Source organism: Taudactylus pleione, unplaced genomic scaffold, assembly GCF_031769625.1.
Source record: "Taudactylus pleione unplaced genomic scaffold, aTauple2 ptg000579l, whole genome shotgun sequence".
NCBI lineage: Eukaryota > Metazoa > Chordata > Amphibia > Anura > Myobatrachidae > Taudactylus > Taudactylus pleione.
The window spans coordinates 4545939-4558375 of record NW_028284981.1 but is presented as its reverse complement, the minus strand read 5'-3'; the positions used below and the strand labels follow the sequence as shown (position 1 = coordinate 4558375).

At 45.9% G+C, this 12437-nt stretch overlaps 1 protein-coding gene across 2 annotated transcripts in view; it reads left to right on the top strand.

The window, feature by feature from the left end:
* Positions 1-12437, top strand: part of CACNA1F (calcium voltage-gated channel subunit alpha1 F) — a 154446-nt gene that overhangs the window by 17970 nt on the left and 124039 nt on the right. For both annotated transcript variants that reach the window (XM_088453393.1, XM_088453392.1), the window contains exons 7-8: positions 10359-10555; positions 12126-12229. In XM_088453393.1, the coding sequence (XP_088309519.1) occupies positions 10359-10555; positions 12126-12229 (301 nt within the window). The remainder of the gene's footprint in view (positions 1-10358; positions 10556-12125; positions 12230-12437) is intronic.

Below are 12437 nucleotides of genomic sequence, written 5' to 3'. Positions count from 1 at the left end.
CTGGTCAAAGAAACAAGCAGCCCCCACATAGCAGAAAAAAACAAAGAAACTATGAAAAATTCTCCCAGTGTATCCAGGTATTTCTCCATAATGGTATAAGGACATGGGATACGCTCTCCTGCATGCATACTTTTGTTCCCATAGGGATCATTCATTTCTATTTGAATCTTTATTATCAATCTGTTCACCATGCTTCACATGCAATACAGTATAGCTTGTGCATGGAGCCTGGACTGTGTGTATATTACTATTACACAAGTTCTTCTTTTTGGACCAAGAACTTCTGTCCCTTTTTACTTCCCATGGTCCCTGTCGCCAATGGTCATACTGGATACAATTCTCTGTCGGTTCCAAAAACTGCCTGTCTGACTGACTTGTAGAAGTTCTGTAAGTGTCTGCTTGCAGTGACGTCTTGCAGTGCTACCTGAGCTGTGGTTAGCTCGTTATTTGGAGAGACTAATTCCTCCCTTTTATTTTGTACATGGTCAGTACAGAAGAGTACAGATCTGAGGTAAGGCCAGGTTTAAGTGTTTTCAGTAACTGTTGCATAGTAAGCATGGTAATGGGGTTCTCCGCTTCCAGCAGAGGTGAGGAGTCAGTGGAGTCAGATTAATTCCAACAGTTTATTAGTTCTTCCTGACTCAGGATTAGGGTTGGCCATCGACCATCAATAGTTAACAACCATCAATGGTTAATCACCAATGGCCGATGGTTTTACCATCAATGACGGAGGTCCAATGGTTATCCGCCATCGATAGCACATAGCCAGCCGATTGTTGCATACCAGCAAGGTCAACCGCCAATGGTACTATCAATGCTTAAGGTCCCGATGGTCATCCCTACTGAGGTTTCACTGTGTTCTGCTGAACTTAAGCAAGGTTTAAAGAAGTGCACTTAGGGCCTGATTCAGAGATGGATTCAGGGCCGGCTCTAGGGGTTTTCGACCAGTGCGTTCTCACAGGGGTGACCCCATAGAGGGGCGGCACCCCTCCCCAGCATTCCGATTTCAGCGGGACAGTAGTGTCCCGCTTTTCCACCCGCGGGCCGAGGTGGCCCACGGGTGGTCAAATCGGGAGGTTGGGGACCCCCACCGCCGCGGCGGTGCTGGACCCCCGGAGTGTGAATGGACGCTGCGCGCATGCGCGCGGCAACTATTCACTGACGGGAGAGGGCTGGGGGAAGCCCAGCCAGTGACGGAGTGCTGGGCTTTACCCACAGCCTGACGTTATTCGGAGGCGTGCCATGCGGGCACGCCTCAAAATATCATCACACGGGATGTGTGGCCTATGATAATTAGGCCACGCCCCCAAATTTTGACGCGCGCGATGTTAGGATGCCTTCTCAAGGGCCGGCACAGGGTGCTCCGACCCCTGGAGCCGGCCCAGGATGGATGGATTTGTACAACCGCACACAAGTGGCTGGGCAAATCTGTTCATCTCAGATGCAAATACAGAAGGAGGTGTCAGACACCTCCTTGCTGCATCTGCGTGATTCCAGTGCTGCGACTGAGTTTGCAGCCTAGGATCACCATCGGACGTGATTGTTGTCCCTTCCGCTAGGCTACGGGAGCTAAAGCTTCCTGCAGTCTGGTCACGCAAGAGTCCAGGAATCTGCATCCGTCGACGCAGACCCTGGCCTCATCCCTCCCAGAAAATGGAGGTGACATGCCTCCGTTTCCGGGAACGATGCCCAGGCACGCCCCCCAAAATGCCGCAGCATGTCAATAATGATGCGGCTTGGGGGGGTCTGCGAGCGAGATCGAAGGACCCGTTCTGTGCATGCGCAGAACAGGTCCTGCGCAGGCCAAGGCACAAACCATTGGACATGTGTGTTCATCCTCGGAAGAACGTACCTCTCTGAATCAGTCCCTTAGACATGATATTCAGGTCTTCAGGTGTATCCCTTTTATTACTAGGTTGTAGGGGGGTAAATAGTATTTAGTCATAGGTTTTGAAGCCCTTAGTTGTCTTCTAGAAGCTCATGTACCTGTATAATAATCATTCAGAGCCAATGCCGAATAGGAATGGATCTTTACATTTAATACAGTTTTATTCCCTGGATGGGACAAGGCAAACACCCAAAGTTAGGCCCTCTTTGATATATGCATTTAGTGGATAACAATGATCCTTCCACACACATTAGCTGGTATAATTTGATCTGCTCTCGCTGCTATATTATTATACTGCAATCTAGTAGCATTCAATTCTATCTGTATGCTACTGAGGCCTTAGACATAACACGTGTGAGCTTTCAGTAAAAACTGCACTTGTCTTGAGTGCTTGGGGGTTACTACTCTATGTCAACGGTGAAATATTTAATGATCAGCCATTATTACTGTACTTTAGTGACACAGTTATAGTTCCTCTGATCTATTAACGCGGTCCTGAAGTCTTCTTTGAAATGTCAGTCACAAAGATGGCTACCCATGCTGGAGGGTTAAGCTCATCATTATTAGGTCTCAGGTACCCAATAATGGTTAGTCCTATGCACATTCAGCACCAGGGCTGGATTAAGGGCAGGGCGACAGGGGTGGTCGTCCTGGGGCCCCCACACATTGGGGGCCCCCACACACTGTTCCCGATCCCCGGCCGCTACTACTTACATTTAACTGTCCCCGCTGCCGAGGAGACTCTCTACACTGTGACAGTGTCGTGAGATTATTATGTAATCTCAGAGAGAAGAGCCCAGACTGCTTGCCCTGCAGTGCGTGGCGTGCGGGGCATAGCAGCCTAGTCGGGCGCTCAAGGAACAATTCACCCTGCTTCAGCGTTTCCCCAGGCGGTGGGCCGTGGAGCTGAGGAGCTGAAGGAAAGGAGCTGAGGAGCCGTGGAGCTGAAGGAAAGGTAGCCCGCTGTCCCACCACCGCACACATTATTATAAATATATTAAATGAGCGTATGTATGCATGTGTATATATATATATATATATATATATACACACACTGTATACATACACATACTGTCTGTATGTATATAAATGTGTGTGTATGTGTGTGTATATATATATATATAGTATAAATGTATGTGTATGTATAGAAATATATATACTGTATATACATACACACATTATACTATATATATATATATATATATATATATATATATTTATATACACACATACTGTACATACACACAAACTATCTATCTATATATATATATACAGTCAGGTCCATAAATATTGGGACATTGACAGAATTTTCAGATTTTGGCCTCTATTCACCACCACAATGGTTTTGAACTGAAACAAACAAGATGTGATTTCACTGCAGACTTTCAGATTTAATTTGAGGGTAATTACATCTAAATCGGGTGAACGGTGTAGGAATTACAACAGTTTCAATATGTGCCTCCCACTTTTTAAGGGGCCAAAAGTAATGGGACTATCAACTCAAAAGTTATTTCATGGACAGGTGTGGGCTATTCCCTCGTTATTTCATTATCAATTAAGCAGGTAAAAGGTCTGGAGTTGATTCTAGGTGTGACATTTGCATTTGGAATCAGTTGCTGTCAACTCTCAATATGAGATCCAAAGAGCATCAGCAGTCACATCATCAATAAATACAAGGGAACCAGTTCCATTGGCAGCCATACATGCCCACGCCATGACACTACCACCACCATGCTTCACTGATGAGGTGGTATGTTTTGGATCATGAGCAGTTCCTTTCCTTCTCTTCTCTTCCCATCACTCTGGTACAAGTTGATCTTTGTCTCATCTGTCCATAGGATGTTGTTCCAGAACTGTAATGGCTTTTTTAGATGTTGTTTGGCAAACTCTAATCTGGTCTTCCTGTTTTTGTGGCTCACCAATGGTTTGCATCTTGTGGTGAACCCTCTATATTCACTCTTGTGAAGTCTTCTCTTGATTGTTGACTTTGACACATATACATCTACCTCCTGGAGAGTGTTCTTGATTTGGCCAACTGTTGTGAAGGGGTTTCTATTCACCAGGGAAATAATTCTTTTGTCATCCACCACAGTTGTTCTCCGTGGTCTTCCAGGGCTTTTGGTGTTGCTGAGCTCTCCGGTGCGTTCTTTCTTTTTAAGAATGTTCCAAACAGTTGATTTGGCCACACCTAATGTTTTTGCTATCTCTCTGATGGGTTTGTTTTGATTTTTCAGCCTAATGATGGCATGCTTCACTGATAGTGACAGCTCTTTGGATCTCATATTGAGAGTTGACAGCAACTGATTCCAAATGCAAGTGTCACACCTAGAATCAACTCCAGACCTTTTACCTGCTTAATTGATAATGAAATAACGAGGGAATAGCCCACACCTGTCCATGAAATAGCTTTTGAGTTGATAGTCCCATTACTTTTGGCCCCTTAATAAGTGGGAGGCACATATTGAAACTGTTGTAATTTCTACACCGTTCACCCGATTTGGATGTAATTACCCTCAAATTAAATCTGAAAGTCTGCAGTTAAAGCACATCTTGTTTGTTTCATTTCAAAGCCATTGTGGTGGTGAATAGAGGCCAAAATCTGAAAATTCTGTCAATGTCCCAATATTTATGGACCTGACTGTATAAATGCAAGAAAAAAGGCAATCATCAACACCAAGGTTTATTTCACAAGAAGCCACACTGTACATTGTCATGTCGACGTTTCGGTTCCTGGAGACCTTTTTCAAGACACTTTGATCTGATTTTTGAGGTGGTGGATTTTGTACTTATATATGTGTGTGATGTCATATATCTATATATACATATATACCTGAGTGTGTATATATGTATATATATATTTATATAAACAATGCTGGTTGATACATTATACTGTTTTATAACATCGCCCATATAATCACTTTGATTTTATAGACTGGGGCCCCCACAAGTTTGTTGCCCAGGGGCCCCCACATACCTTAATCCAGCCCTGTTCAGCACCAACTGTCCTCCATAAGGGGACTTTACAAAGAAAACTTTGAAGGCAGTCACTGCCTGTGGCTTACACAAGCCGGACTCCCAGGTCCTCCCGAGAGACCTGTGTATGACTTTGGTTGGTGGAATGATCAGATAAGCTCTAATGGTGCCTTTGAAGTGGGCCTAAGGACTGTTTCTATTAATATAGTCCGCCTCTACCCCTGTGATGTCCCACACTGCATTATCCGAATGTCATGTAGCAAAAGGGTGCCTAACCCAGATCTGCGGCTTGGTCGGCATACCTTTACAGATTAGCTAAATCAGTGGCGCCAGGCCTGTGGTTGGAGCGCTGTGCTACAGAGTGCTAATTATCCCCAGTGGAGGAAAATACCTGGACAAGGCCACAAGGGGAGATTTGGTTGTTGGAGAGTCTTCAGAACCAACAGGTCAATGATGCGCCGTACACTCACCGGACACAGTTATGTGAAGTCTGGACTGATTTCAGCGGATCTTTCCTTCTGAAGAGTATATATATATATATATATATATATATATATATACATACAGTGCATCCGGAAAGTATTCACAGCGCTTCACTTTTTCCACATTTTGTTATGTTACAGCCTTACGCCAAAATGGAATAAATTCATTTTTGTCCTCAAAATTCTACACACAACACCTCATAATGACAACGTGTAAAAAGTTTTTTTTTAGATTTTTGCAAATTTAATAATAAAAAACAACAACTAAGAAATCACACGTACATAAGTATTCACAGCCTTTGCTCAATACTTTGTTGATGGACCTTTGGCAGCAATTACAGCCTCAAGTCTTTTTGAATATGATGCCACAAGCTTGGCACACTTATCTTTGGGCACTTTCGCCCATTCCTCTTTGCAGCACCTCTCAAGCTGCATCAGGTTGGATGGGAAGCATCGGTGCACAGCCATTTTCAGATCTCTCCAGAGATGTTCAATTGGATTAAAGTCTGGGTTCTGGCTGGGCCACTCAAGGACTTTCAGAGAGTTGTCCTGAAGCCACTCCTTTGATATCTTGGCTGTGTGCTTAGGGTCGTTGTCCTGCTGAAAGATGAACCGTCGCCCCAGTCTGAGGTCAAGAGCGCTCTGGAGCAGGTTTTCATCCATGATGTCTCTGTACATTGCTGCATTCATCTTTCCCTCTATCCTGACTAGTCTCCCATTTCCTACCGCTGATAAACATCCCCACAGCATGATGCTGCCACCACCATGCTTCACTGTAGGGATGGTATTGCCCTGGTGATGAGCGGTTCCTGGTTTCCTCCAAACATAATGTCTGGCATTCATGCCAAAGAGTTCAATCTTTGTCTCATCAGACCAGAGAATTTTGTTTCTCATGGTCTGAGAGTCCTTCAGGTGCACTTTGGCAAACTCCAGATGGGCTGCCATGTGTTTTTTACTAAGGAGTGCCTTCCGTCTGGCCACTCTACCATACAGGCCTGATTGGTGGATTGCTGCAGAGATGGTTGTCCTTCTGGAAGGTTCTTCTCTCTCCACAGAGGAATGCTGTATCTCTGACAGAGTGACTATCGGGTTCTTGGTCACCTCCCTGACTAGTAGGGCCCTTCTCCCCCGATCGCACAGTTTAGACGGCTGGCCAACTCGAGGAAGAGTCCTGGTGGTTCCGAACTTCTTCCATTTACGGATGATGGAGGCCACTGTGCTCATTGGGACCTTCAAAGCAGCAGTTATTTTTCTGTACCCTTCCCCAGATTTGTGCCTCAAGACAATCCTGTGTCGAAGGTCTACAGACAATTCCTTGGACTTCATGCTTGGTTTGTGCTCTGACATGCACTGTCAAGTGTGGGACCTTATATAGACAGGTGTATGATTGTAGATTGTAAGCTCCTAGGAGCAGGGTCCTCCTCCCCACTGTCTCACAGCCTTCTTCTCTAGTACTTCTATGACAGCCTTCACCTTCAGAGCTGTACTGTGCATTGAGAATTGTGTTGCTAATTGTTACTTGTGTTCTGTTTATATTTTGGTTACTGTATTGTAATGTAATGTTCTGTGTAAGCTTTACTGTATGTACGGTGCTGCGGACCACTTGTGACGCCCTATAAATAAAATGTAATAATAATAATATGCCTTTCAAAATCATGTCCTATCAACTGATTTTACCACAGGTGGACTCCAATTAAGCTGTAGGAACATCTCAAGGATGATCAATGGAAACATGATGCACCGAGCTCAATTTTGAGCTTTATGACAATGGCTGTGAATACTTATGTACATATGATTTCTTAGTTTTTTTTTTTTTTTTTTATTAAATTAGCAAAAATCTAAAAAACACTTTTTACATGTTATCCTTATGGGGTATTGTGTGTAAAATTTTGAGGACAAAAATTTATTTATTCCATATTGGAATAAGGCTGTAACATAACAAAATGTGGAAAAAGTGAAGTGCTGTGAATACTTTCCGGATGCACTGTATGTAACCTTACTGCGGCAGGCCTGGATCTTCCCAGCATTGGGGCAGATTGGTGTCTTCACTAGAGATCTCATACGTCCTCATAGTTAGCAGGGACGTGCAGTCAGGGTAGACAAGGGAGGCAGAGCTTCCCCTGTCATACTCCTGAGATTTTATATAAAAAATATTAGAATAATACAAGGAAGATATTTATAACTTATAAACATCTCCTTTGTTTATTGTAATAATATCTATAGTTAACACTCCACCAGCTTTGTGGAGCTCCCTGGGACTGCAGGGAGACGAGAGACGAGGTAGCAACAGCTCAGACTCACTTTTGTATAGTCAGACACTGCAGGGCCACAGCACAGACAATAACCTGCACAGAAAGAGAGCTAAAAGAGGTATGCCTCTGAGTATGGGGGGAGGGTGGGGGCGTGCCCAAGAAATGTCCTGCAGTGTTTAGAGATCAGAGCTCAGTGAGCAGAAGCTAGAGAAGACACAGTTATGCAGGTAGGAGAATCAATGGACACTGAAGCTTAGCGTAGTGAGGGGAGAGTTATAGTGAGTAGGGGGTGAGGCAGGCTCCCATCACTCAGACCCAGATCCATGTGTGCCTCCCCAGCCATTTACCTCACTGCACATCACTGATAGCCTACCTCAAGGTGTCAGCTGGGGGTGAGTCATACTTACCTACCCTCCCGGAAGTGTCGGGAGGCTCCCGAATTGTCGGGGAGCCCCCCGCAACCCCTGAAAAGTATCCACATCTCCCACAACCCGCTCACTTCCTAGTGAAGTGGGCAGGATGGGGAGATAAATGCTGGGAATCACGGCGACGTATGGAGGGGGCGGAGCTAAATGATGCATCAAACGCATAAATTAGCCTCGCCCCCTCATCATGCAACCTCAGCCACATCACACCCATATAAATGAATGCATTGCGCACAGAGACACACCTTTCATAGCAATTTGGATGTTACTTGCAGGGTGCAGAAATTACAATTGATTTTTTAGGTGGAACGTTCATTAAATTTATTGCACACTATGCTGCAGAGTGCCTTTCAGACACATCAACGAGCGCACTTCTATCGCTCTGCCAACGTACAAAGCCTATGCCGACCTAGTGTTATTTTCCAACATCCATAGTTCTGTTTCAAGTCAGAAGCTTTGCAAAGATTAGTGTTTCTGAGTTCACAGAGAACTGAAGGAGTTACTTTCATTCGATTTAATCTGTGAAGCTGCCTGTGATCACCATATGTCTCTCTGGACGAGCAGGCTTCCAGGGCCAGCAAGAGATCTTATTATACTAAACACTCTGTGCTATTAGGCCTCAGTGTGATGTTTCTGGCCTCTGATCTTCTCTGTGTAAAAGATACGTATTATGAGCGCCAGGGGTTTCGCTCATTTCCAGTGTTACGTCTCTCATCATTTGCAGAATGCTTCATAATATTCAGCAGTATAAGCTGAGACAGGCAGAGGAAACGGATCTCATTATATATAGAAATTACACTGTCATGTCTGTTTCCTGACACTTCATCCAGATGTATTGTCAGATTGCTTTTTATAGTCTCGTCTCACTGCTCTATGCTCAGGACTGCTAAGGTGTGCTACAATGTACAGTCATCCTTTGTTGTACTCTATTCAGTCCTCCTTACACTGTACTAAGGGGTCTATGGGCCTGATTCAGAGCCGGACGCTATTTGCGCTCCCTCGTCCAGAAAAAGGGGCTGGCTATTTAAATTGACCGTTCGCTCTTTGCGGTCTGTTGACGCCTCTATGTTTGAACGAGCGAACAAAACATGCGGACGTTTTTTTGTAAAAAACGCCCCCTGGCCGCTCGCATCATACGTCATCTCCGCTATTTATTAGATTAATCGAGTACATCGAAAGGCGAATGAACTGCTCGCTATTCATGTGGTTGCATTTTCCTACCGCAATCATGCGAGCAGTTCTGGCTAAAAGACACCCAAGTGACGTGGTCGATGACGCTGCTTTGTTAATTATGCACACCCTTAAAACGCCCCTTTTGACCTTTTGGCACGCCTGCGTTCGGATCTCCACTCCCCGTTTTCAAGCACCTTCCCCTGTTACCACCCACAAACGCCTCATCCCGTCACTCAAATTAGCAGGCATTCGCTATTTTGCGAGCACACGATTTTCGGCCGCACTGACTGGTTCGTGCATGCGTACTAAAACGCATACGCATGCGCAGATGTGCGAACATCGCTGGGAGCGAACGAGCGGCCGCTTACGAGCGGCTCTGAATCAGGCCCTATGTACTAAGCCTTGAAGTGGACGGAGATAAAGTACCAACCAGTCAGCTCCTAACTGTCACTTTGCAGGCTGTGTTTGAAAAATGACATTTAGGAGCTGATTGATTGGTACTTTATCGCTGTCCACTTTATCGCTCTCCAAGGCTTAGTACATAGGGCCTGATCCACTAGGGAAAGCAACTGCGGATGCAATAGCGATTACGCACGCAGTTCAACTGCGATAGTATGCTGATCCATTGCGACGCCCACTACCTTACACACATCTATAATGTTTAGCTGGACTGCGAAACCATCGGTAACATCGCGTACCATCGCAGCCTCACGCACATTTGCACAAGCACTGACCTTACTCAGAGATTGCTAACTTCCATGCATGCTATCGGGCCTCAGGCTGCGCAAGGCATTGCAGTGAATAATTTATGCACGCCCCTGCAAAGGCGTTGAAACGTACTGGCACGCCTGGGTTCGCCCCCCTCCCCCTTACCACACACAAACGGCACTTCCTGTCAATCACTCTGCGAGGGGTCTGCGTTGCCTCTGCGATCTCAGTCCTAATCGCAGGAGCATAATACGCATGCGCAGAGCGCCACAATTGGCCGATAGCGTGCGTAATCGCAGTTGCGATCTGTAATGAATCAGGACCATAGAACCCTAATTGATATTACTGTTTTCTAGGTGTGCACACACATACTACACCTACACAATGTTGTCGTGTTTTTGTCTGTGATTGGTAACTTACGTTTTACTTTTCTTTTTTTTGCTGCACTGTGTGTTAGACCTCGTCTCAGAAGAAGAGCCCGCCCCTTGCGCTTTTTCCGGCCATGGTAGGGAATGTCACCTCAACAACACAGAGTGCCGGGGCAAGTGGGAAGGGCCCAACGGTGGCATCACAAACTTCGATAATTTCTTCTTTGCCATGCTAACTGTATTCCAGTGCATTACTATGGAGGGCTGGACTGACGTGCTTTACTGGGTGAGTGACAGTTGGTGCCGTTTACATCTATATCACATGGTAATGGGTACAACATTGACTTCAAGTATCTCTCCTCTTTCCCCTCACTTCCCTGCTCTTATTCCTCCCCTGTACCTAGCCACCAGTATTTGTGCAGTGCAATATCATCCCCTCTCCCATTGTCTTTTCACTCTTTAACCCCGAGATAGGAATCCAGTGGATCTCTATAAGCCCCAACATAACATGCTAACCATGGGCAATGACCCCACCCCACTGCAGTGGCGTCACAAGGAGGGGTGGTCCGCACCCAGGTGTCACCCGTCGAGGGGTGACACCAAGGTGCAGGCTCCCTCTCACTACCAGGAGCCCTGGTGGTGCACTGTAGCATTAAGTGCAGCACTCGCCTCCTGATGGGATCAGTCCCTAACCCCACCTTCCCCTAGCCTAACCCTAACCCCCTCCCGGGGGGTGCCTAACCCTAAGTTCAACCCGGGAGCCCCAAACCTAACAATCCCCCTCTGCGGCTGTCTGCGCTTGCCGCCCGGCTTACCTTCGATCGGCATGCCGGGCGTCAGGCTCCCAGCGTTGGTAAAATGACAGGCGTCAGGATATCGACGCCTGTCATTAGACCCCTGCAGGGATTAGACAGTCAGGAAGCCGGCGGTCGGCATCCCCTCCTGACACTGAGGTAGCCGGCCATCACTCCACACAGGGACCTAGCTGATCACTTCCGATGGTCAGTATGAGTAAGCTTCGGCTTACATAAACTGGCCATGGGCTGCAAGCATCATGGCTTTCCATCCGATGCACTTGGATCGTAGATGCATGCAGGAGGCATCTGTTTCCTATAGACGCCTCCAGCAGGTTGCTGCATTTGCATTTCAGTTGTACGATATTGCACAGCTGCTGCCCTGCATGAGAATGAGGCCCTATGTCTGTATCTTGAGTTGCACCCACCTCAAAATATGTGCACCCCCAATATAGTGTACAGGTACATACAGAGCAAACATATAACCAAAGGCATCACCAACTCCCAAAACTGCACCCAGTTGGTGCTCAAGCAAAAGTGACATATTTTAAATAACGTATGTAAAGATATGTGCAAATCTAAATGGGATGCACCTCAAAGGGGCGTGATTACCTTGCCTGTGGTCGTCGTCTCTATTCAGCGCTTACAGTTTTACGCCTCTGACCCGACTCTCCGTGTACTAGGGGAGGCAGCATATGTGCACCTCTAATTACAGAAGAAAGTTGTGCACTTGCACAGTGAAGCCGTTTGTGAATACCTTTGTATGAAGAACATGCAAAAATATGGCTAATATAAGATATAATTCCTGCACCGGAGGAGAAGACTGATGTTGGTGCTGTTACAGGAAAAAGACACAGAAGACCCAGAGAATTAAGGGGGACCCCAAAAGACACAGAATATGGGCAGCCAGTAGTGGCAGAGCTGCAGAACTTGTCACACATGAGTTTTGTTAGAAGTATATCTTATATTCCTCATTATTAACATGTCAAAACAGTATGTTTTTGTGTTTCCACCTAGGCTGATAATGTCTATACATAATGTCCTTCTCTCATGTGTCTCCAGATGCAGGATGCCATGGGCCACGAGCTTCCCTGGGTTTACTTCGTCAGCCTGGTTATTTTTGGGTCGTTCTTCGTCTTAAACCTTGTGTTGGGTGTGTTGAGTGGGTGAGTGCACATATTTCATGGGGTCAGATGGAGATAGATAGCCTTTGTTTACCATGAAATCCCAGATAGATGAGATAACTATGGGCAAAGTGCACAGATATTTGAAGGTAAGTCTGAGATTAGAGGTTTATTTCCGCCCTCACATCATATCACTGCCCTGTACTCATCTCCTGATTTACTCTGTGCTGCTGGATGACCCTGCACCTAG